Source organism: Centruroides sculpturatus, unplaced genomic scaffold (genome assembly GCF_000671375.1).
Source record: "Centruroides sculpturatus isolate CEXI.00-Female unplaced genomic scaffold, Cexi_2.0 scaffold89, whole genome shotgun sequence".
In the NCBI taxonomy this organism is placed as follows: domain Eukaryota; kingdom Metazoa; phylum Arthropoda; class Arachnida; order Scorpiones; family Buthidae; genus Centruroides; species Centruroides sculpturatus.
This window is the reverse complement of record NW_019384460.1, coordinates 920,979-947,449: the sequence shown is the minus strand read 5'-3', so window position 1 is coordinate 947,449 and position 26,471 is coordinate 920,979. Positions and strand designations below refer to the sequence as shown.

Genomic DNA, 26,471 nt, shown 5'->3' with positions numbered 1-26,471 from the left:
GGCCACGTGGAGTTTTCCGGGTTTTCTTCATGTCTGTAATGGATAAATAGGGGCCAGTTTCCCTTAAAAAGACCTCCCAGAAGGCATCCCCTAGGCAGATCGCCCAAGTGTTGCGTTGCCATAACTAAACAAACTAACTAACCAAACACAATCTTTTGCAAATATGTACAACTCATCAAGGCCAGTGTCATGACAAAGCTGGAATTTTGAAATTCAATTTATGGGCAGAGATTTTCAAAGTCAAAGTTTGTCATGTAAATTCTATGGGCCAATTGTACACTGGTTGCATGCTACATGTCAATTGAGTTTTCAATTGCTGTTAAGTTATATTGATCTCTACAAAAAGTTTTTATTTTAGATTTAGATCACTTTTAAATCCCTTTTTTTACACAGTTCTAATTTTCTATGCTGCAAAGCTGTTTGATTTTCCTAGAAAATACCTATTATGACCATACAAAGCATACAAAAATACAAATTGTACAGAATAGAAGAATGTAGAACATAATAGAGATAAAATAAACTACATTAATTCAAATTTAATTTTTTTTTTCCTGTCCCATAAGCATTAAGAATATCTTTATCGATGCCCATCATCAGTTTGACCCAGCATATAAGAGGGAAGCAGTGGGATGAAGGATAGGTCTAACATACCTAAGGCAGACCTATGAAGACAGTTAAATGAGGTAATAAACAAATGGTTAGTTTGATAGGATAAGGCAATGCAAAATGACAGTGATCTGTCAAGGAGAGATGCTTTTTGGAAGGAATTCTCTGAGAAATTGGCCTATATTTAGGTGTTACTCATGTGAAGAAAACCCAGTAAACTTTATTTGTCAGGCTGAAACCATTGTTCAGTGGTTGATTCATTTAGTTACTGTTGAGTGCAGTAAATGTTTTCCACTCTGGAAAACTCAGGTTTGAATTCCAGTCAGTTCACAAGTTGTTCTGGACTGTTGAACTCCATCTTTCATACTCAGCTACCCTATTAGGGGTCTGACTAAATCCATTTCACTATGTGCATGGAAACAGTCCGTCTTAGTGCCTGAGGATGGAGAGAGTTTAAAAAAAAGGACTACCCACAAGAATTTCCAAGAACCCGATCTGGACTCGAATCTGGATTGTTCAGAATAGCATGTTCTTTTACTGTCTTAGCCATCTTGCCATTGAATTTAGGCTATTTTATTTACAAGTGAGGTTCAGAAACGCAAAAATTCAAAAAAAATCTGAAACATTGTGTGCAAATAAAGTAGTTCGTTCGTAATGCAAAACTATTTTTTGCCAATAAGCTCAGCTAACAGCTTGTGTATCAAATTTGAAACATACAATGACATTAACAAAAGAAAATTTTAAAGTATGGAGGTATGATAACTACAGATGATGTAGTTAACAATGTCTATTTGTTGACACAAGATGAAAACTTAACCTGATATACATTTACTTAGTACCATTTGTTTAAAATGTTTGGTATGCTAAATGAATGTGATACAAAGTGAGAACATGGGTTGCTTGCAGATGAATTGAGTAATCACCTAGGGTGCGAAAAATTCTTGGTCCAGCCCTGGTTGTATTTGGTTTTTTTATGGCAATGGGACACATGGGCAATCTGCCAAGGAGGGATGCCTCCCGGAAAGACTATGGAAAATTGGCCCATATTTAGATGTGAAAAGTGAAGAAAACCTGAAAACATAGACAGTTTGTTGGCAAGGTACGAATTTGCGACCAACTACCAACATTCAGTAGTTTTATCAAGTCAGCGGTAGGTGGACCTTTACTTTTGTCATTTTCTAGAACATGTTTCAAATCATTTTTTGCTCCTTGTTTTTTAAATAGTTTTACTGTATTTAATTGTGTTCATGGTACACCTGCAAATAACTGTAATTGTAGTAACTGATCTGTTGTAACTTGATCTGAGTGTTAAGTCAAAGGTGGAAATTCCTACATACTTTCGTTTGTCTGAGAGAGTTCTTGTATAGTTGTCATCCCAGTCAGTTGTATCTGAGAGTGAATAAAGTTAATTGTTAATTAATTACGTGTTTTTATGTGAAACAGTGTCGAAAACAAAATCGATTAGGCTAGTGGCTAAGTGGTTTAAGGGATAAAGGAATACACGTGTTATTGGCAAAAACGGACACTACCTATAAGGCCATTTTGGATGCAGCAGAGGCACATCTAAAGATGTTAGCCAGCTTGGGTCAGATGGAAACAATACCCAAGTGTATAACTTAAAGGCTGACTACAAGAGAAATAATGAGCCAGCCATATTACGTTGTTTTCGGTGTACCAGGAATCATAAACCGAATAATTGCCAATTTGCTCAGACAAGCTGTAAATTCTGCGGAAACAAAGGGCACATAGAAAAAGCACGTATCACCAAACGAAAGAGTGGAAGAAGAAAAATTCCAAACCAGGGAAGAAACCAAATTGGGGCACATCGGAAAGAGGTATCCAGCCGGAGTGTCAAACATAAAAATTTGACATCGAACCAGTAGAGGAATATACATTTTTATTCAAAATATGTGGAAGTAGGATACCACCCTTAATCAATATTGAAAATATACTAGTCATAATGGAAATTGATTCAGGGGGCTGGGTACACTGTAATGAGCGAACGGGCCTTAAAAGAAATTAAAATGTAGCGAGACAAGTTAGAACCAGAAGAAGTCAAATTACAAACATGGGTGGATCAGAATCTGGAGATGGTGGGCACTAAAATAGTGAGGAAAAGTTATGAATCTGCCATTGTTAGTGATTAAAGGAAATGGACCAGAACCTGTTGGAAGAAATTGGTTTGAATCATTAGGAATCAGAATAGAGGGACTCTATCACCATCATGGTGCAGACTATCTGATACAAGAATTCCAGCATTTATTTAATAATTCAGAAATGGGTCTATTTAGAGGCGAGACAGTCAGTTTAGCGATAAATAAAGAAGCTAAGCCTATTTTTATGCGGGCAAGACAGGTTGCTTTTACATTGAGAACAAAGGTAGAACAAGAGTTGAATCGACTTCATCAGTTAAGAGTTATAGAACCAGTTAGAACTTCTAAGTGGTCCACTCCTGTCGTACCCATTGCAAAACCAGATGGAAGTGTACGTTTATGTGGAGATTACCGCTGCACTGTAAACAGAGAGGCAATAAAAGTAGATGGTACCCATTGCCGGCTATTAATTAACGATATACTTGCTTCATTATCTGGTGGAAAGATATTTGCCAAGCTTGATTTCTAGGAAGCGTACTTCCAATTTTCTGTGGATCAAGAGTCGTCTGAGATACTGACTATCAACAAAGGTTTATATAGAATGAAAAGATTACCATTTGGAGTGAAGTAGTTGTCCAGCTATTTGCCAGAGAGAGATGGAAAAGATCGTATGAGGTATTCCAGGGACAGTTGTGATAATAGATGATATACTTGTCATGGGACCAAATGATGAAGCTCTACATCAAAAGTTGAAGAAAATTCTTAACCGGATTTCAGAAGCTGGACTAAAACTGAACAAAAGCAAATTCCTATTCAAGACAAATCAACTCAAATTTTTAGGATATTTGATAGATGCTCAGGGCATTCGACCCACACTGGATAAAATTTTAGTGATCCAACAGGTTCAGGACCCGAAAAAAACAAGAGTTACGGGCATTTTTGGGATTTGTAAACTTCTATGATAGATTTTTGAAAGATAAAGCAACCAAAGCTGCCAAAGAACCATTATATAGACTCCTAGACAAGAACAAACCATGGATCTGGAAAAAAAGAACACAGCAAAGCATTCGTGAAAATAAAAAAAAGATGCTAACACCAAAAACATTATTAATCCATTATGATTTAAATAAACCAGTATTGTTGTCGTGTGATACTTCACCATATGGAGTTGGAACAGTACTTTTACACATATTACCAGATTGATCAGAAGCTCCTATATACTTTGCATCGAGGACACTTCATCCAGCAGAAAGAAATTATTCACAATTCGAGAGAGAAGTATTAACTATAATGTTTGGCATCACAAAATTTCATAATTACCTAGCTATCCGAAATTTTACTATATATACGAATTGTAAGCCAGTTGTGGGCCTTCTGAACTCTGCTAAACCAATTCCTGATTTAATCTCACCCAGAATGATCCGTTGGTGTTTGAGATTAGCAGCATACTCATATAAGATTGATCATCGTCGATCAGCAGAGATGACTAATGTTGATGTATTATCTCGTATACCAACTACTGTGGAAGGCAAGACTATCCCTGAACCAGGAGAGATATTCCTTATATTTGAACAGTCAGAATTGCCCATCACATCTCAGGAAGTAAGCAGAGAGACAAACACTGACTCAGTGTTAAAAAGAGTTGAACATGCAATCTTACACGGATGGCCACTTAGTAGTCCAGAAGAACTTATGCCTTTTGCTAGAATTTTCAATTCAATGTGGTTACATTTTATGGAGACAAAGAGTAGCCATCCCTAGAACCTTGCAACCACAGCTATTACACATATTACACTCCACACATAAGGGCATGTCTAGAACGAAAAGAACAGCCAAGAGCTATTTTTGATGGCCTGAAATGAACTCCCAAATTGAAGAGACGGTATCCATGTGTATAAAATGCCAAGAACAGAGGTCAAACCGAGTACACATTGATCATGCAGGACCACACTATGGACGTAGGGGAAATACGTACAAAATGACATGGGCAACATAGTTCGAATTTGGCGGTCTCAAGCGCGCAACTGACCACGACATCACGTTATCCGAGCGACTTTTACTAACCTGTGAAAACGTTAACGTACTCCTCTCATTCGCCCGAGTGTCATGGCCGACGACAAGAAATGATACGTTACGAGTTTTTTTCCTTGCAACAAATTTTTTGTATAGATCAGGGGTGGCCAACAGTTTTTGTCCCCGGGCCGAATTGGAAAGAAAACTTTTTTTCACGGGGCGAACCAGAGGCTGCCCTAGGAAGATTTTGACGTGGTGCGAGATCTCATTGTGGTGTCACCCCGTACAGACTAAATTGTACATAGAGATTACAGATACATTTTTCACATTATCATGCTTTATCAACATTCTACGCTGTAGATTTGTAATGCAGGGTTAACTCTAAACGCACAGTGAGTTGTTGACTTTTTTTCTTTTTCTTTTTTTTTAGGCGTCAGAATTTTTCATCGAGCTATTCGGACTTCAGTAGCTAATATTGAAAGATTAATCGCGGGCCACATAAATTCATTATACGGGCCGTGCCTGGTATAGATGGTAAGTTTGACAGCACGAGATCTCTGTAGCTCCCGTGCTGTCACACCTAACGACAATAATACAGCTGAAATAACAGTACCTACCGAACAACAAGCCGATAATTCATCTCAGGTTCCATCAGCAAACACTGAGCAAGAACTTTTTTTAACTCATTCAATTCAATATCATTCACCTGCTGCTACTAATGAACATCCCTCGTCCTCTACTCTTGCTGTGTCTATCGAGGAGATTTCTCCAGTCCCAAAAGGACGTTTTATAAGTGGTCGAGGAAAACGTAAGCCAAAGACTCGACAAACCTCTTTAGTTTTAAACTTCTACTCCTAATATGAAGGCAATTAAATCAAAAAATGAGCCCAAAGTTCCGCCAGAGAAAAGGAGACGAAACGTTACTAAAAAGTTACTTGAAGAAAACGGCGAAGAAGAAAATTTTCCTGATAACTCTGAAGATGATGAAGAGGACTGTCCATGCATATATTGCAATGATCTTTTTTGCCAATCTAAGCCTGGAAAAGACTGGTTACGGTGCTTAAATTGTTTGCATTGGGCTCACGCTTCTTGCGCTGACATTTCTAAAAGAACCGAGCGTTTCATTTGTGAACTTTGTCAGTAATTTTATAGTTTTTACGTGTATGTAATTTTGTCCTTACGTAATATGCCACTTTGTCCATAGCATATAGACAAAATGGATTTTGGCTGATCTCGATTAAACTAACAATATTGTTTTTTCTATTATTTTTATATTATAAATGTTTATTATATTTCATAGGTAAAGAACCAAAGATAATTGGTGTAGAATATGACAGTGCTGTGATTTACCAATAAAGAGTCATGAACCTAAAATAAAACCGTATATCATTTTGTACGTATTTCCCCTACATATTTTATTCTAGTGGATGCTTATTCGAAATGGGTGGAGGTAGAAGAGGTACAAACGCAGTCAACTCAGGAAACCGTGAAATTATTGAGAAGAATATTTAGTACACATGGACTACCAAATACAATTGTATCAGACTATCATCAAAGCTTTAAATCCCAAGAAATGGAAGAATATATACGAAAAAATGGGATACAGCACATATTTACCCCTTTATATCATCCCTCTTCCAACGGACAAGTAGAGAGATAGGTGCAAGCTATAAAGAGAAGAATCGAAAAATTACATCAAAATCAAGAAAAAAGTGAGGTGTTGATCCCAGACTTTTGTTTAGTAGCACTACAGGAAAAACGGCAGCAGAACTGTTGATGGGAAGAAGACTACGCACCATCTATAATCGATTAAATCTACACTTACATAAGGATAGAAAAGAGGAAACAAGAATACGAGAATTCCAGATAGGAGACAACATTAATTACAGGTGCTATAGAGACGCAAAGAAGTGGAAACTAGGGAAGGTGACATGGAAGACCGGACTATATACATATGTCACATACGTGATAGCTTCACCAGAAGGAAACTATAGAAAGGAGACATATTGATCAACTGATAGCTCGAAGAGAACAACCACTCCAGAACAGGCAACATCCAGCTCCCCAGAATAATCAACATCAGGACCACCGGTTAGAAGGAGCTCTAGAACATGGACCCTACCTGCACATCTCCGAGACTTCGTTTTTAGAGGGGGAAGATCTGTTGTAACTGATCTGTTATAACTTGATCTGAGTGTCAAGTCAAAGGTGGAAATTCCTACATACTTTCGTTTGTCTGAGAGACTTCTTGTGTAGTTGTCATCCCTGTCAGTTGTATCCGAGAGTGAATAAAGTTAATTGTTAATTAACTACGTGATTTTATGTGAAACAGTGTCGAAAACAAAATCGATATAAAAGTAATAGTCAAATTTTTACAATGTGTCACCTGTGTAACTGAGGATCTAAACAAAAATTTTGAGTACTGTGAGAGCTGCAACTTCCTCAGAATTTTTAATACTGTAATGCAATCTGAGACTTAGGAAAATTGCTATATGAAAAAAAAAGAGGTGTTGCTAAAATAAAATCAATTAAATACATTTCGAAAAAAAGAAATATTGTAAAAATAATTAAAGGAAAATTGGTTGTAATTTTGGTTTGTTTATTAGTATGCGCCTAGTACAGTTGTAACGAATTAGCATATGTATTATTATTTGTTTTAGCGCTGTTGGATGTAGTAGTGAAATCACCAGCACCGAAGTCTGAAAGGACCGTTGTATTGGGGTCGACCGGAAGTTGAAGGCGTAGACCGACCTATCCGGGACCCCGTCCATCTGACTAACTACAAAATCAGTCGCTGCTTTTTCAACAGGGTCCAGTAGCCATCACACAAAAAAAAAAAAAAAATGCAGAATTCTGATAGGGTAGCATCCTCATTCTCAGTTGAAGTACCGGAGACCACCAGTCCTGGTGAAAATTTCAGTCAGTCGTATCCGAAACTAAGCTTCCGCGGCCATCCGGCCGACGCCCTAGTCCTGAAATCACTAATATTCTACGTAAATCCTAGTAATAACAGACAACCGGGCTGTTATCACTTCTATTATACTACATTGACTCTCTGTCAGACATTGTGTAATTCTTTACATTGTTAATTTACATCTAACATACTACACTAGCACAGTGACTATCCTGTACAGTAATACCCCGAACTTACGCGATAGGTGGAACCGAGCGATAACCACGTAAGTCGAATTCGCGTAAGTTGGGGTATAATTTTGCATATAAATACATACAAATAACACAAAATAAATTGTAGCTATATGTCGAACACGTCCGAACATGTAAGCCGAACAATAGTGTGGGGGGAAATGAGTAATTAAGAGTTGCGTGGCGCTCAAACAAAAGACGAATCGACGAGATTTGAAAATCGCGTAACTCCGGATTCGCGTAAGTCGGGGTAGCGTAAGTCGGGGTATTACTGTACATTTAACGCTTATAAGTTAAAGAAAACTAAATAACAAGCCTAACACTGATATTAATGTGAAAATTTTGATAAAACACAACTCCGGTCATTCGAATCTGGATCGAAATTCGAATCCGAATCACACGCCGGTAATATTCCTATTTAAAAATATACGTAACGAAATTTAAGAATTGTATTAAATTATTACAAGTTTATAAAATATTTCTGCATTATTTTTTATAATTAATAAATTTAAACAGTTTTTTTTAAAAAAAAAAAGAAATATTGTTGATTCACCGTTTCCGATCTGGCAACACTGAATAGTGCGGCATCTTGTTTGTGAATCAGCAGTTTAAAGTTAAGTTGTGTTGATTGTATTGTTGAATTAATAAGTAATGGCGCGCCGATACGATTCGAGAACGACTATATTTTCGCCAGAAGGACGATTATATCAGGTGGAGTATGCTATGGAAGCGATCGGTCACGCAGGGACATCTCTGGGAATCTTGGCTTCTGATGGAATAGTTCTTGCTGCTGAAAGGAAGAACACCAATAAGCTCTTAGACGAAGTGTTCTCTGCAGAGAAAATCTACAAGATTCACGACGATTTGGCATGCAGCGTGGCTGGAATCACTTCGGATGCTAACGTGTTAACAAATGAGTTGAGACAAATTGCCCAGCGATACCTGATTCAGTACGGAGAATCAATCCCCTGCGAACGCCTGGTCAGCTGGCTGTGCGACATGAAACAGGCTTACACTCAGTACGGCGGAAAGAGGCCTTTCGGCGTATCCATCCTGTATATGGGTTGGGATAAGCACTACGGTTTCCAGTTGTACCAGTCGGATCCCAGCGGCAACTACGGCGGATGGAAGGCCACCTGCATCGGAAACAACAGCGCGGCGGCCATATCGATTCTGAAACAGGAGTACAAGGACGGAGCCACCACTCTAAACGACGCTCTGCTTCTCGCCATCAAGGTACTGAGCAAGACTCTGGATATGACCAGACTGACTGCGGATAAGCTGGAAATGGCCACGCTGACCAGAGATAAGAAGACGAAGATAAAGATTCTGTCCACTAAAGAGGTGGAGATGCTGATTCAGAAGCACGAGAGAGAGGAAGCGAAGGTCGAAGCGGCCAAAAAAGACAAGGAAAAGTCCAAAAGCTAAGCTTTGTTTCTGGCCTGTAGAGTTGTTGGAAAGTTCTGACTTCGCTGTATCATTTGATATATTCATCTATTACTAAAATTAAAACAAGTTTAATGATTTCATGTATTACTTTAATCTTATATAATACAAGTCTTATTTTTTAAATTGGAGATGATTATTGGTATGATTCATTTAACAAATAGTTTGACGGTTAATTGTATCGTGAATATAACTGTTATAAAAAAAGATGTACAACAACTAATTTTTTTTTTCTTTGTATAGAGCTGGATGGCCTGATAATAATTAACTTTAACATGCATATTCAAAGATATACAAGAGTTAGTTTAGTATAATTAAATTTTGTTTTTAAAATTAGTTAATTTGCATACATAGTTTCATATATATAGTTTAAATCGTATTCTATATACTATTTGATTTTTATAAAGTTATGTTGTTTTGATGTATTTCTTATATAATTTTGATAGACTTAATATATTATATAGACCTTAAGTTGTAATATTTGACATAAGTCAGGTGGTGGATTTTGATACAGACCGGAGGTGCCAAACTGTGGCTCCTGTATGTTATATATGATACCGTTCAATAGAAAATGTGACACTTACATTTCTGATGGGTGATATATGGCTTCTGTCATGGCCAGCTCTTATACAGATGATTCAATACATTACATTAGACATCTGAATTTTAAGTTAAAGATAGCAAACTCTAAAGTACTTGCTTGTAAGATGTAACATATTAGCTAGAAAAAATGTTTAAAAAAGAAGTAAACATAAATGTGTTGTCAGCTCCCTGGAGGCATACATTGACAATTATAAAGTCCAGATTCCTTCACTTGTGAACAAACATTGCATTATAGTCAGGGCTACATTAATATATAAGCATACCTAGCTATGGCCAGGAGCCTCATCTCATTGCTCAATAATAATCTATATTTGTATCCCTGTAGTACTTCAAGAAATGAGCCATGGTGACAAGTGTATAATGTAGCCCTAATTATAGTGTATTATCCATTCTGTTTCTATTAAAAATGACAATTCTATATAACCGAATGTTTTTTGAGGCACCTTGCTCATAGAAGTTTTTCTTCTGTTCATTTCACAGATAGAAAAGTTGACAGAATATTAATCTGCAATACAATCAGAAAACGTTAATGTTTTCTGACAACAGAGTTAACTCTATGGAATCAAGATATATACCTGATCAGAAATCTAATTTTAATCTAAATGTGGTAAATGAATCTTTACTAAAACTTTTCTATACATTTAATTAATAAATTGCTTAAGTACTGAAAATGTTAACATTGAAAGTAAATCCAAAGGCTGCTTTTATGCCATTCTAATCCATAATTGATTAAACATTTTACTATTATAAAACCTTTTTTTAGGATAATTTGAAATAATAGCAAAGAATGTTGTAAAAACTTATAAGGGTTCCACTTGACCGATAAGTTTGAGAAATGCTGATGTAAGACATCTCTGAGATTGATAAGATTGCATTATTTGCCAGACAAGTGTCCCATTTTCTAACACAGCAATTATAGTGAAATTCTTCATTTAAAAAAGATTCAAGAGACTCAAAAATTCATGAATCATTCTTGTTAAAAGTTGCTCCTAATCGTATTGCATGGAAAGAATGGCAGGTTTTCCATAAAATCCGATAATTGGAATTTATGGAACGATTCGCTTCTTGGATTTATAGAATAATCTTTAAATAGAAGAACAATTAAAAAGCACTTGCAATTGGGAATTGCCTCTTACTAGCTGCTTCGATTTAGGGCACATTTAGATTTTATGGGAAGCCATGGTAACTTTAATGGCCGTCCATGTTCATGCCCACCAGTAGCTGAATGGATAAAAGCGCTAAACACCTGTCGTGGGTTCGCGCCTCCCCAACGGGCTGAAGTTTTTCGTGTTTTTTTTTTCATGTTTGTAACTTCTAAATAAGCTCCAGTTACCGTAAAAGTCTTCTCGGGAGGCATCCCCCTCGGCAGATCGTGCCCACGTGTCGCGTTTCCGTAAACATAAACCAAACAAATCCTCCATGTTCTCTAATTATAATCATTATGTATTGAAAAAATACTTCAATAATTTTTATTCGTTTTCTGCGCCATTCTTCCGTATATAAAAGTTTGAAATTTTGAAATTTCTAACTAAATTGCATACTTTTGGGTGATCGTAAAATTCTCATTTCTTTTTCATGCTGCAGATCGTATTTCGGGTGAGTTCCTCCCGAAAGAACATCCTTGGAGCCATCCTCATAATCTAAATTTTATATTTATTCTAATATTATCAATCAATTAATTAATTTTTTGAATGACCAGACATAAAAATTGGCAGCAGAGTACGTCATAGTTATAAATTGTTTAAAATTTTGGAAATTAATGTATTTCTCTCAACTTTAAGCGATATTCGCTAAATGAAAAATCCCGGCGTCGAGATGTAACGGAAAGCGATGTCGCCATAACGCAAATATTTTTAATATTTATGTTTATTATTAATTGATGCCAAATTTATCAAATATTTTCATAAAATTTAATACAATAATCAAAATTATTTTCATTATTTCTGATATTTATGAAGAGAAATAAGTCACAAATTGGCAACATTGTCATTACGTTACGTAGCATTTTACGATGTACTTCGATTCTCCAATCACAGAAAGTTTTATGTTTCTAACAAATTTGTACCTTATCTCTGATTTGGTATAATAAGATACGTCACTTCTGACTGTCGACACAAAAGAAAATGGCGGTAAAATTTTAAAAGGAAACTACACGTGTATTACTTTTCGATTTATGTGATTACGATGTTAACCGAAAAATTAATCTTAAGTCGTACAGAAAAGTCATGTTTAGAAGACGTGGAACATTTAAAGTAAGAAATTTAGTCATTTTTGTAAAAAAATTCTGTAAAATTAAACAAATTGCAATGACAATTACTTAATTCCAGTGTTAAGAATGATTAAAATCACCTGTATTTTTGAACTGTACATGACTAATAATTTCAGTATGTTAATGACCATCAAATAAAACATAATAGCAATTTTATAAATTATTAACAAGGAATTTAACTGAATTTTAAACAAATTTAAAACCTGTGTATCATCATTTGGACGCAATGTTTGGGATAAGCGCAACTGCTTACAATGACTGCATTTGGCAGAGTCAACAGTTGTAACTGAGCAAAGGTGTTTCAATTGGTAGCTGTTATGTAGTTACGTCTGCTGAACGATGAGTGACGTATGAGTTGGAATGAAATGCAGCCATCGTTGCTCAGTTTCAGGTAGTGATAGGTAGCATAAATGAAAGACACTACTATGTGTGATGTCAAAATACCAAACATCAGTGACATGCCATGACATTTGATGATAGGGAAGCTGTGTTTCTCTAAGAAGCTGACTTCCAGAGGCAATCAATTAATTGCATGTCAGTGATGGTCTAGGGCAGTGGTTCTTAACCTTTTTATACTCACGACCCACCAAATATTTTATAATTTTTTGTGACCCCCATTTTTTTAATACAATAATACCTCAATGTACGCGAACCTGGAGTTATGCAATTTTCAAATCTCGTCGATTCGTCTTTTGTTTGAGCGCCACGCAACTCTTGATTACTCACTCCTCCACACTATTGTTCAGCTTACATGTTTGGATGTGTTGCGCAGAATTGACACATAGCTACAATTTATTTTGTGTTATTTATTTCTGTGTTTGTTATATATATGGAGACTTGAGAGACACTATGTGGTGATTTTGTGTAACCATGAATGAATCAAAAGACGAGATAAGATTAACGAGAACATTTATTAGCTTACATACATCCGACTTGGATTTTACACAAATTGTGAAATTATACCCTGACTTATGTGGTTATCGCTCGGTCCCACCTATTGCGTAAGTTGGGGTATTACTGTAATAATTTGTATTTGTTAAATTATCTATAATAAATTGATATTTTATGAACTTATATTTGATATAATCACAATTGTATTTTCTAATTTTAATGTTACTTAATTTTATACCTTCAGTTTTAGGACTTCTAGGAACTGCCCTGTTGCATTTTTCACTACATCATCATCGGAACTTTCACTAGTATTTTCTTCAATGTATTTTCTTTTTAAAGGTCCTGGTCTGTGATTACTTACATTAAAAAAATTTTCTAATGTTTCTTTCTGTTTTTTGCTCATTTTTATGGGTTAATTATAAATAATTAAAACTAAACACACAATATAAGAAAGAAAGCACTATTATTTGATTCAAAGTCGATGCTAAAACTAAAACACCAACATCTTGTCGTAAAGATTTTGCATATCTTTTGCAAAAACATTTAAATTTTCAAAGCCTACTACTAAGCCTACTATTTTTCCTAATTATTTTTAAAATTCCAAGCGTTAATAGTTTCTTAGGATTACTTTGGAAGAAAAGAAGTAAATACTGCGGTGTAAGTAGCATATTTGCATTTATTTCTTCTATACTAACAAAGTTGTATGTAGGAAGAAATAAGAAATAAATAAAAACAAAACTAAATATGAAAACTTTATCTTTCTTATTTGACCTTTCAATACAATATTCGGTTATACATCAATTTTCTTTTATATTCTGAAGGAAATTTTGCATAATTTGGTGGCCCCTGTAAAATTCTTATGGACCCCCAGGGGGCTGCGGCCCCCTGTTAAGAAACACTGGTCTAGGGCTCTAGGCCTTCAAGGGTCCGTCCATTCGTATTTGTTTGTTTGATAAGCTAGTAAAAACTGTAGACTTCTCTAAATGTATTTTTAATAGATTATCTGACATACTTAATAAATAAACAAGTTCAATATAATTACCTCTGTTGTTAGATTCAAGAGATTCCCTATGCCCTCTAAATGCCAATTCTTGCTTTGATAAAAAACATCTATTAATTTAGATATAATATATAATATATAGCTGTAACTATCTTGTTATAATTTTCAATATTTATTTTATATTATTTTCTAATGTTAATAGATTGCCCATTTGCTTTCTAACTAATTCATTTTACGACCAGGTGGCATCCATGGAAATTTCCAAAATTGACAACTTTTCAGTCACTCACATTGAACTGGAAAAATTTCTGTCTTTATTACATTTAATATTACAAAGAAATCAGTCCCCACTGTACTTGGCTAGGGTTTAGTTTGGTTAAACTTTTAAGTAAAATTCCAGCTCTTTCAGCAGGGTTTTATTTATGTCCCTAATTCCATAATCTCTTAATTATTTAACTACTTGTTAAGTAGAAATAAGTTGAAACCAGTTACTTCGAACTTGAATATTTATAGTCTTGGGAAAGAAGTGGAAAGACAAATTTTTACGACAATGGATACACAAATCGTAAATTTAAGGAATATAAATTCTAGAGCTTTTTTGTACCTTATGCGTCTCATTCATTAAATTTAGTTGTAAATGATGCTGCCAAAGTAACAGTTAATTTTTTAACATTGTACAAGAATTGTACATGTTTTTTTCTGCATCCCCTTATAGATGGGACATACTAAATCATAATATTACTAGTTTAACATTGAAATCTGTAAGTATTACAAGATGGGAGGTCAGAATAAATATATTAAATATTTTAATGGATTTTTTTAAAACTCCTGTCAACTATACAGAATTATCATAAAAACATACTAGTAAACACCTATCAATTGAGTTAAGTTATAAATCTACTCGTGATTCACATAATGGAGCAAGGGCAGCCAAATATCTAGCAGGCAGGTAGCTAACAATCCAGAACTGGTCCAGCTTGATAGAATCATTGGAAGCGTTTTGGTGTGTAGCTTTCACCAGCTAAACAGCCTGATGTTGGTACTCTGTAAAGCACATGTGCAAATGCCTTTAATCTGGCTGCTTACACCATTCAAATTTTACACTATTTTCGCCCTGGAAGCTGGCCCATATTCGACAATAGAGCGCTTCCGTTGGGAATACGCATATAAAAATTTATATTTGCATATACAATAGCAATCTTATCGTTTTTTTCACATGTAGTATAGAAATTTGTAATAAGATACATAATGCGGTTATAATAAAATATTAATTCTAATTAATTCAAAATAAGTTAAAATATGAAAATAATTGCACAATATGGATTTATTTTTTAGAAAATATAAGGGAAGTGGTGCTTCCACCACTTTTAATGACGGCACGCCACTGACAAACATGTTCGAAAACATCACAGCTGTAGAGGACATTTGGCAGAAAAATACTCAACAGCTTCAGAACTGTTGAGTCTGCTGAATGCAGCCAATGTATACTACAGCAAATATCTGTTTTTATTTGTATTAAGAAGAATGTAGGTGATTAAGATAAGACATGAACTCTGAATGAGGGATTTGCCATCTCCAGGGTTATAGATCTTTCTATACGAGCAAAAAAGTCAATGAAACCATACCTGTATGGTTTCGTTGACTTTTTTGCTCGTATACCTGTATGCAAGATATTTGCCTCCAAAGATCAGTTTTTACTGTGAACCAGTGTACTCCATGTTCTGTATCAGTCATGATGAGTAATAATGATCCTTGACTGATGTTCTGCATACAGTTCTGTGCTTTGGTTCTTGCTATCGTTCGCACCTTGGTGTCTGTGTGGGGGTGAGCCCACATCCTCCTAAAACTACAGTAATACCTCGACTAGGGTTTCTCATTTCCCGGTATTTTGCTTGTCCCGGGATCCCGGGATAAAAGTGAACTGTTTCCCGGGATCCCGGGAAATCCCGNGCGAACACTTTGGGAACCGCTATGCTAGATTGTTTGCAGGGAGGAGAATTGGCTCTTAAGGCTGCTTTTATAGGTATACCTCTCCTAGGTATAGGTCGTCTCTCCTAGAACAAATTACCGATGTAAGGCGAGGGCCTTACATCAGTAATTTGTTCTAGGAGAGGCGACTTAAGTCGAATTTACTTGTCACTAGGCTAAACCACAAATAACCATTCCCAGTTCTGTATTTTATTTATAAATGCATTTTTAATAATATACGGTTAATAAGAATCTATTTTAAGCTTTCAAACAAATAAATTTTAGTTTTTAATATAGTACAGAAAAAAGTAATCTAAATTTACGAATTCAAGTACGTACAGTACAACTTGTAAATGTACATGTTTACAATTTGGCGATGTTTACAGTACATTGCGGACTCTCTATTTGTGAATGTGGTTTGCTCTAAAACATTATAAAAATAAGATGATTTTGTAAGGTTAAATAACAAATACAGTTATTAAAATTATTTTGTGATAGTAGAAAATAAACTACGTACAGTACAACTTGTAAATGTATATGTTTACAATTTGGCGATGTTTACAGTACATTGCAGACTCTCTATTTGTGAATGTGGTTTGCTCTAAAACATTATAAAAATAAGATGATTTTGTAAGGTTAAACAACAAAGACATTTATTAAAATTATTTTGTGATAGTAGAAAATAAACTAATTTATGTGAAATTTATCAATATTGAGAGGCGTTGAGAATGACGCCGAACAGTAGATATTGGAACTACTGTGGAAAATGCCAATATTGAGCTCTTAAAGACTGCTAAATAAGATGACAACACAGAATCACATATGTTTTCATATTTTGTTCTCTAGGATTTATGATGATTATATTAACATTTACTGTAAATGTAAATATNGGGCATGGTTAAAACTCAAGACAGCGTAAGCACAATTATTCCAGATATTACAGGTTCCGACAAGTAAAGAATTTTTATAGTCATGCCACAAATAAGCTATATATTGATTATTGACCATTTGTGACATGCTATAACGAGCAAAAATTTAAAAAAACTAATAGGTAGGTTTAAAATTAATAAATACAAATGTATTCTGGCAGTGAATGAGTTAATTATGCTTTCTATTTGCAAAACTCCTCAACCTTAACACAAAATAAGAAAAAAAGTGAATTTTTAAGAAATTTGCGGGATTTCCCGGGTTAAAAAAACCGGGATTCTGGGTTAAAAAACCCGGGTTTTTAACCCGGGAAATATCCCGGGTTAAAAAAACCGGGATCCCGTTTCAGAAACCCTAACCTCGACTTACGCTACCCCGACTTACACAAACTTGGAGTTACGCGATTTTCAAATCTTGTCAATTCGTCTTGTTTTAGTGCCATGCAACTCTTGATTACTCACTCCCCCCACACTATTGTTCAGCTTACATGTTTGGACGTGTTGAGCGGAATCGATGCATAGCTACAATTTATTTTGTGTTATTGATTTCTGTGTTTGTTATATCTAAGGAGACTTGAGAAACTCTATGTGGTGATTTCTTGTAACCGTGAATGAATCAAAAGAGGAGATAAGATTAACGAGAACATTTATTAGCTTGCATACATCCGACTTGTATTTTACACAAAATTGCGAAATTATACCCCGACTTACGCGAATTAGAGTTACGCAGTTATCGCTCGGTCCCACCTATCGTGTAAGTCCGGGGTATTACTGTATATAACATCAACTACTCCACAAACAGTCGAGTGAGCTACCCAAAGTCGGCATAGTCACATGGGCTAAATAGTTAAATGTGATAGTCTTAGTGGAGCAATGCAAACTCCCGATTGTGTGCGACCCAGATGTAGGCTGATTTAAGGGAGCTGTATCTTGCAAAGGGTCACATGTAAAGGTATGGTTCTTTTGACTTTTTTGTTCCTGTGGTAATGGTCTACAGCTCTGATAAAGTCTCAAATGTCTCATTCAGAGGTATACGCAATCTCTGAGGAACATAGTTTTAGTGAAAATATGAAATGAACCAAATGGTTTGACATGTGGAGATAATGGCAGTTGCTCTTGTTTCAAATGTGGCAACAAAATGATGATTGAGTGTAGTTCACTTAAAGTGCCTTCTTTAGTTTAATTAAATTTATTATTTTATTGATGTTATGTATTATTTGCATATTATAATTATGTTAGATAATTATGTGTTCTTGGACTATCTTGTTGTGCTGAACAATAAATAAATTTTTAAATTATTTTCAGTTTATCAAACTTGGATATTGGAGAGTTAAATCCTACTTTGTTTACGTCATTAATTAATCTAAAAACTTTAGATGTATCCAGAAATAGATTACGTTCTTTGAAAGGAATTGTTTTGTGTAAATTAGTGAAATTAAAATGCGAGGATAATATGATATCCGACATTCAATTTCTTAAAAACTTTCCTAATTTGGAAGAATTGCATATAACTGGAAATCCCTTAATGGTTAGTTTACACGTTCATTAATACATTTTCTGTATATTAAACACATTGTTTTTATGAAAGAGTTTAAGTCTTTCTGCCCTGCACATAACAAAAATGGTGCATTGTAGGTTTTATCCCATTTATGGGGAAAGAAGTATGATTATCCGGAGTGACAATTGTGGCCTGATGTATCTAGGTCAAACAGTCTATAAAATTTTCAACTTTGATGTCAAGTGACACTGACACAAACCCATACAATGCCAACCTACATCAATTCAAATGATGCCAGTGAACTAATACAACACTAACGTGAATGACATTGATGAAGATATCATTAATATGAACATCATTAATGAATATAACATTGTGACAATATGATGGGCAAATTGACCTCTAATCGTTGAGTCGTGATTGTCAATGGATGGCTTAAAATATAGGAGGGTCTTAAATTCGGTGGGGAGGAGTTGTGGGTAAGTTCCGATCTCAGTGGGGTGAATGTCTGTACTGAAATAACTGAGGGAATCAACAGGTTAATGATAACAAAGAATTTAATGTATAAAATTGAACAAAGAGATACATAATTAGAGACACTTAATATAACCTATTGTGAATGGAACCTCTAAACCTAAGATACACCTCAAAATAAATAAGAGAGAGAGTTTACAATTGGTAAAAATAATGGTAATACATTAGTAGATCAAACTTGGAAAATGCGAGACGAATGTGGGACTATTTTCTGTTGCCATTCTTATGGCAGCTTCCTTGTGGTAATGAACTGTGGCTAATATGGCAAGTTCTTCTCATTGTAGAATGCTATCAATTATGGCAATGTCAGGTTTCTATTGACTACCCCGAACTCATGAATTTTTCTCCTATTTATTCTCAGTTCTCACCAATCAGATTGTAGGATTCTGATTGTCTGACCAGACACACATCTGATGCAAGAGACAGATGTTCGTCAGATATATTAGATAAGAACTTTCTAAGGGAAGTTCTACTTCTCTTTTCCACACAAAACATCGATTTTTGTTCTACTTTATAGCTGAAATATTACATAGAGATTATTTATCAAGTGGGAAATCTAAGACTGTAGTAAATAAGATGAATAAATTATAAAATAAAATGGTTTTCTGCTTTTGCATTCTCACAACATTAACGTGTGTTTTCTTGACACTGATAAATCAATATAACACCAATTTGAATTAATATAGTGCCAGTTCAAATGACATCAATGGATCAACACTGATGTGAGGTAGCAGAACTTCCTATATCAAAATTGGACCTTAATATTAATATTATTCAAGTTATGCAACAACTGTTGTTAGTAGCTACTACCAATTGTTGTTAGTAGTTCTCAAAGGCAACCCGATGCTTTCTTGTGATCGTTCAACCTCTGGATGGCTGATATCATCTGTGGATATTACCAGAGACGGCCAAAAAAGTCACTCGTCTGTTCCTCCGATAAGGAAAATCATCACTGATCACTTCCGGAACATCATTGAACAGTGCCTATTTGGATACCTTCCCTTGTGATATTGTGCTAGTGGATACTATTTTTGAACAAATCACCAAAGGAACTGCTGTATCAATCAATGAGAGCTCCATCAGGAGATCCCCTTCCATCACCAGGTATTTATGCAACTTGCGCTCATTGTGTGAACTCTCTCTCTCCGCAACAAAACTTAAACCCTCTGTATATTCTCCAATTTATTTTTGATTAAATCCTTATTAAGTGTTAATTGGAGTCTGGGTTAGTTCTATATGCTGTCTCTCATTTGGCTGACATTACGAATCTGAATGTCCATGTACGGGACCGTTCGCGCAACGGTGTGACATTGTTAACCGCCGTCTCGGCTTCCGTGTTTTGATAAACACGGTGGTGTCAATCCTGACAGGGCACTAAAGAGGTGCTGACCCTAAGATCACACTAATGCATTGACACAGAACCATTGCTAATGTGAGTGACACCGTTGAACAGTAATGGCACTAGGATTTTCATTCTACAAGGGCGGATGTTCTTCACATTTTATCAAACAAACTAATTTTTAAAATTTAATGATAGATTCTCAGTAAACCATATAAGCTATAGAAAGTTTAGTGAAAATATGTAATTACTTGCAAATAATTAATTCACATTTAAAGAAGCCTCTCCCAATAATGGTCAATACAGTTAGACTTGAATAAATTATTTCAGGGTAGGTGAGAAGATTTTAAGTTGAGAGCTGTTGAACCTACACGACATTAACATAAACAACTCATTAAGTGAATGGTCTCGCTGTTCAGTTTCTACTGTATGACATTTGTGTTTGTGTACTAAAGACTCCATCCAACATCTTTCTAAAACAATTTAAATCTTTCACAAGAATGATGTGTTTAATTTAACTGTATCATTTAATTTAATAATGCTGGCTTTTAGCATGCCGACAGATACATTGCAGTATCAATTTTGCCAAAATTGAGAAAATTGGATGGGAAATCTTGCACAGATCTGAGATCAATGGACCAGAGAGTAGAAAGTAGATTATGCCCTTTGGTTAGTAATCATTTTGATTTTTTAATTTTATTTGTCAAATTTGGTTTTAATAATAATTAATTTTAGATAATAACAATTTGGGAATCTCAATTTGCTAATAAGTTATGTGACGGAATGACCGAAGCAGAACATCAGGATCTCCAAACTCAATTCTCTCGTTATTTGCGAAAGGCAACTTTGACCTGCCCCGAAGTTCCCAATAAATTTAGATGTTTTAAGGTACGGTTTCTCTTAAAATATTTGGTTTTTATTTTATATAACTTTAAATTCTTTTTTCGATGACAGATCGAATCTATGGGGACGGAAATTTTCAATGCAGCGGTGAGGAGATTATCAGGCATTCGTCAGTCTCCCAGAATTTGCACGCCAAAATCTCATACGGATTTGATGTCGCCTTCTAGGAAACGGCAGAGTTCTGTCGAATGTTCACCAAGTAAATTGGCAATAAAAAGAAAATTATTTACCAATTCACCATTAAAACAAAAGAATGTTTGTAGTGTTACTAATAAAAAAGAAAATTTACTAAATATAAGTGAAAAAAACATATCAAGTAATTTAAGAACTCCTCCTAGATCATCACCAAGAAAGATTTCTACTGAAACAGTAAGTACTTAATTACATAAAGGGCTAATTTCTTAGTGTCTTCATTTAGTAGCTTATTGGAAAGGGAACCATATACCATTGGTCAGCTGTGTAGTCTATTTTCTATAACTTCATGCATGCTTCTTAAGATGGTTGCTTGCAAAAACAATACTCTCTTAACAGTCTCTAGGGCTAAATTTAAAATAATTAATGGATCTTTACATTTTTATTAGAACACTGCTATTGCTTATGCAATAAGATAAGTAATGCAGAGGGATACATTTTGTAGTACAAAAGGTGCAAAAGAAGGCTGAAAATGTTTTTTTTCAATAAAAAAATTTGCTGGAAAATGTGAGGAAGAATAATTGGTGATCTGAAGGTGCAATTAAAGAATTTTTAATACTTTTATTTTAAGCTGCAATTTATGTTGTAGACTATTAGAGCATACTAGTGGATGCTTGATTTCTTATATTTTCAAAGCAAATGCTAGTGCAGAAAGTAAACATCAGTATTGTGCTTTATGAATGGATTTTAGTAGTGTTTCTTTCATCTTTACTAATCAATAATGTCTTTTTTTTTTTTTTTTTCTTCTTTCTTTACTACTCTTTCTGCCTTATAGGCACTAAGATGGCCGTTTTTTTAGCAAGCCCATTATGCCAGGTTTGTAACGAGGCAGGTGGTATTAAGGGACAGGACTTAGCATATCCAGATAGACCATTCCTGAAAAATGCTAGAGTTTTCAACCCATCATATTTCATCCCAGGTCTTCCAGAGCAGTAGGTTGCCACTTAACAACTTGGTCATCCAGTCTTCTGTCAGTAATGCCATCTAAACACTGACAGTAAAATATCAGAATGTTCCTCAATGACAAAATTAATGTGCTAGATCAGTGGTTCCCAAACTTTTTTCATTCTAAGTGCCCTTACTAAATGCAGATTTTTCCAAGATGCCCTATGTCGAATTCTAACAAGTACAGTGGGTGATCGGTTAACAAACAAATCGGATAACAAACACTTTCGTGAAAGATTTTTATGATTGGACAACGAACACATGATCGGATAACGAACACTTCACTGAACAGACATAAAAAGAAGCGACGGAAATAGCAAATACCGACTGATTTTCCTTTGTTTTCAGGTAACTTTTTGGAGCGCGGGAGACCTCAACATCGACGCTCAACCTGATAATATACTGATTAGATAGTATCTCTCGAACTTTGAAATACTCCCTTGTAATTCCAACCTTTTATTTTTCTGACAAACAATTCTTTTATAGTATTCGCGAGACTGTCGGGCGGGCACTCATTAAGTTTTGTGTCGGTTTTTATTTTCGAAAGGTGAGAGTATAATAGCAAAGGTAGAGAGTGTGCAAAAGATGTCTGATGTTGCTGGACAGTATGGCTTGAACAGGTCTACAGTAGGCCGCAGTTCAATCTTATCTAAGAAAGATACTGTATTATCAAGAAGACTCAAGCAGCTAAAGGAATAACAAAAATCACATCTGAGAAATAAAGAACAATGAAGAGCTCATAATGGAACCTGAAACGGATCTGACGACAGAAGAACGTCAAGAACTCTTGAATAGAGAACACCAAGAAACTCGGCAAGATATGTTTTATTCTGAAAAAGAGGATTAATGCCAATATCTGCTATTAATTAAAGATCTTTTGAAGAAATGGGGGATGTCAGATCAACGGTCTTAGAATGGCATACAAACCAGGTTGAGGTTAATAGGCTTGGGGATCTCTACAATTACAATGCTATTAATTACTTCTGAAAAATCCCGAAGAAGAGAGAAAAGCAATGGACATTAAACAGATTATTTAACCCCCACAAACATAAAACCATAAGTAATAAAAATGCACATCTGTGTATACATAGAAATAAACGTAGTAAGAAAGTATATATTTTTTATTTTGGGATGTCTCCAGAACGAATTAATCAAATTCCGATACAAACCTATGGTAAATTCATAATCGGATAGCGAACAAAGTCTTGGAACGGATTATGTTCGTTAACCGATCACCCACTGTACATTAAATTCTAACATTATAAAAATTTTATAACATTTTATGATGCCTTAGGGCGCCATGGCGAACACTTTGGGAACCGCTATGCTAGATTGTTTGCAGGGAGGAGAATTGGCTCTTAAGGCTGCTTTTATAGGTATACCTCTCCTAGGTATAGGTCGTCTCTCCTAGAACAAATTACCGATGTAAGGCGAGGGCCTTACATCAGTAATTTGTTCTAGGAGAGGCGACTTAAGTCGAATTTACTTGTCACTAGGCTAAACCACAAATAACCATTCCCAGTTCTGTATTTTATTTATAAATGCATTTTTAATAATATACGGTTAATAAGAATCCATTTTAAGCTTACAAACAAATAAATTTTAGTTTTTAATATAGTACAGAAAAAAGTAATCTAAATTTACGAATACATGTACATACAGTACATACTTGTAAATATATATGTTTACAATTTGGCGATGTTTACAGTACATTGCAGACTCTCTATTTGTGAATGTGGTTTGCTCTAAAACATTATAAAAATAAGATGATTTTGTAAGGTTAAACAACAAAGACATTTATTAAAATTATTTTGTGATAGTAGAAAATAAACTAATTTATGTGAAATTTATCAATATTGAGAGGCGTTGAGAATGACGCCGAACAGTAGATATTGGAACTACTGTGGAAAATGCCAATATTGAGCTCTTAAAGACTGCTAAATAAGATGACAACACAGAATCACATATGTTTTCATATTTTGTTCTCTAGGATTTATGATGATTATATTAACATTTACTGTAAATATAAATGTGTTAATATGATTTTATGTGCTATTAACACTTTTCTAATGATATTATGACTTCAATATCTGTGGCGGACAGATGTAAAGTCGAATAAAATGACTTAAACTTGATTTTTATTTTTCCATATATTTTTTTTTGACAATTGACATATAATCAAGAACGACTTAACTTGAAATGACATAACCTGTATTTTTCGAGGTATACCTGTATTTTTATCGTAAATAAACTTACATTAAGAAGAAAAATACAGAAACAAAAGAATGTAGTCCTTCCAAATACTGAGCTTCTGTGTATTTTATCTTATTTATCAGTTTAAACTTGCAATCAAATTAAGTAAAACTGCAAAAGCTGAATTTTCTCTGATTGGAGTTGTAAATTTTTTATTTTAGAGCCAGAACACACAGATATTTTCAAACAAAATTTGGTGCAGAATTCCATACCAATGCACAGATGCATATTAATTGCGAGGAAGTTGGGTGGTTGGGCTAATTTGTGTGTTTCAAAGATGAATTTAGCAGTAAAATTTAGTTACGTGAAGGCCATTTGTTGGTCTCATTTCAATCCACGTATTGTCATGTTCTGTACCAAAGTAATTCAGTGTGAAAATATTCATCTGTGTGTTCCAGCCCTTAGACATTTATAATCTATAATCTATTTTTAAAGAATACTTCAATTTCAGACAAAAAAGTTTCCTTTCAATCTAAACTATAAACCGCTTCATTTTCTTCGTTGTCATTCTGTGCAAAACGATCCGGAAGACTGCAAGACTCAAGTGTGGAAAGCTGTCTTTGAACCAGACATTATCAGTCCAGGTACACATTTTTCATGTTTAAAAAACAAATTTTTAATCTAATTAATTAATTAATTAATTAATTTTAAAAATGTCTGCACATGAACACTGACTACTTAATAGAATTTGAAATTGCAACTTTGTATATTAAGGTTGGTTTACAGGAGTAATTGGTTGATAATGAATATTACCAATGGAGTTGATTGATTGTTCAAACAATAAGAGATAATTGGTTACAATAATTTTGTCGTCCTCGTGCATCAACCTCTAGGTATTAACATTCTTAAATTATATCAATTGGTTTTTGAGCAGAGCAGTAGCAATGCATTGACGATGAGGCAAGTGCCAAGGCCGTGCAGTGCAAGGGGTGCCAAGTACTCATTGCCTCACAAACATTTATGTGCTGCAGACTGAAAAACAAATGCATTGCCAAGGGCAGCAAAATCATTGGGTGTATTCAAAATTTCAGCATCAATCTGGTGAAACACTGCTGGGGATATCAGGAAAGAAAAACAAGAAAAATGGCAAATTATGGTGACTTCCAATTTTTTTCTTTTCTTTAATTCTTTCTGTCCTGTGGGCACTAAGAGGGCCTCTTTTTGCAAGCCCATTATGGATTTGACCAGGCCCACAATGGGTCAGCTGGTGGTGAGGGACAGGGACAGACATATCCAGTCAGATTTCTCCTCAAAAAATTATTGGGGATTATTTGACCCATCCAAATTCAATCCTGGGTCCCCCAGAGCAGTAAGTTGCCACATTTACTGCTCGGCCATCCGGTCTGGTGACTTCCAAATTATGTTGAATTTATTTTTGGACTTTTTTAATGAGAACGGGTTAATGAAAAATGAATATTTTGTAAAGAGAAAGAGGGATGAAGAATTTTTAATTTTCGTAGACGTTATAAATATATAAATAACTAAATCAATCTCAAGATTACATTTTAACAACTAAAACAAATTATGTGATGTCTTACATAAATATACTAGTACATTAAAATATTCTATTAATGTAGTAACCTAATCTTAATTTATTCAGTGTACATTCATTAACAAATAAATTAAATTCAAAATTGTCAACACAAAAAAAAAAAAAAAGCTTTTACAAGTCTCCTGGTGGCTGCCGTCTTGTTTGCTGGTATGTTGAGTGCCAAAAAAGATGCTGGCAGCAACCAGAATTTGCCAGAAAATTTGAACAGAGGTGCTGGCAGAGTGCTGAGATTTTGAATACGCCCATTGCTACAACTCTCCTTTTGAGTAATCCGTATATCTAGATGGTCGGTAAAA

The 26,471-nt window shown here is 34.8% G+C and overlaps 2 protein-coding genes and 1 pseudogene across 2 annotated transcripts in view; all 3 read left to right on the top strand.

Moving 5' to 3' along the window:
• The first annotated feature begins 22 nt into the window (after positions 1 to 22).
• On the top strand, positions 23 to 6,882 carry LOC111620815 (annotated as a pseudogene).
• A 1,543-nt stretch (positions 6,883 to 8,425) lies between these two features.
• Positions 8,426 to 9,431, top strand: LOC111620844 (proteasome subunit alpha type-4-like). Its single transcript, XM_023362842.1, has one exon. It carries the CDS (start codon positions 8,508 to 8,510, stop codon positions 9,282 to 9,284), a length of 777 nt encoding a protein of 258 aa, XP_023218610.1. The 5' UTR covers positions 8,426 to 8,507; the 3' UTR covers positions 9,285 to 9,431.
• Positions 9,432 to 11,916: 2,485 nt separating this feature from the next.
• LOC111620842 (leucine-rich repeat and WD repeat-containing protein 1-like) overlaps positions 11,917 to 26,471 on the top strand; it is a 24,052-nt gene continuing 9,497 nt past the window's right edge. Inside the window, exons 1-6 of the mRNA XM_023362839.1 lie at positions 11,917 to 12,157; positions 18,265 to 18,487; positions 20,883 to 20,999; positions 21,066 to 21,218; positions 21,285 to 21,602; positions 25,075 to 25,207. Of these exons, the coding sequence (XP_023218607.1) occupies positions 12,090 to 12,157; positions 18,265 to 18,487; positions 20,883 to 20,999; positions 21,066 to 21,218; positions 21,285 to 21,602; positions 25,075 to 25,207 (1,012 nt within the window). The 5' untranslated portion in view covers positions 11,917 to 12,089. The remainder of the gene's footprint in view (positions 12,158 to 18,264; positions 18,488 to 20,882; positions 21,000 to 21,065; positions 21,219 to 21,284; positions 21,603 to 25,074; positions 25,208 to 26,471) is intronic.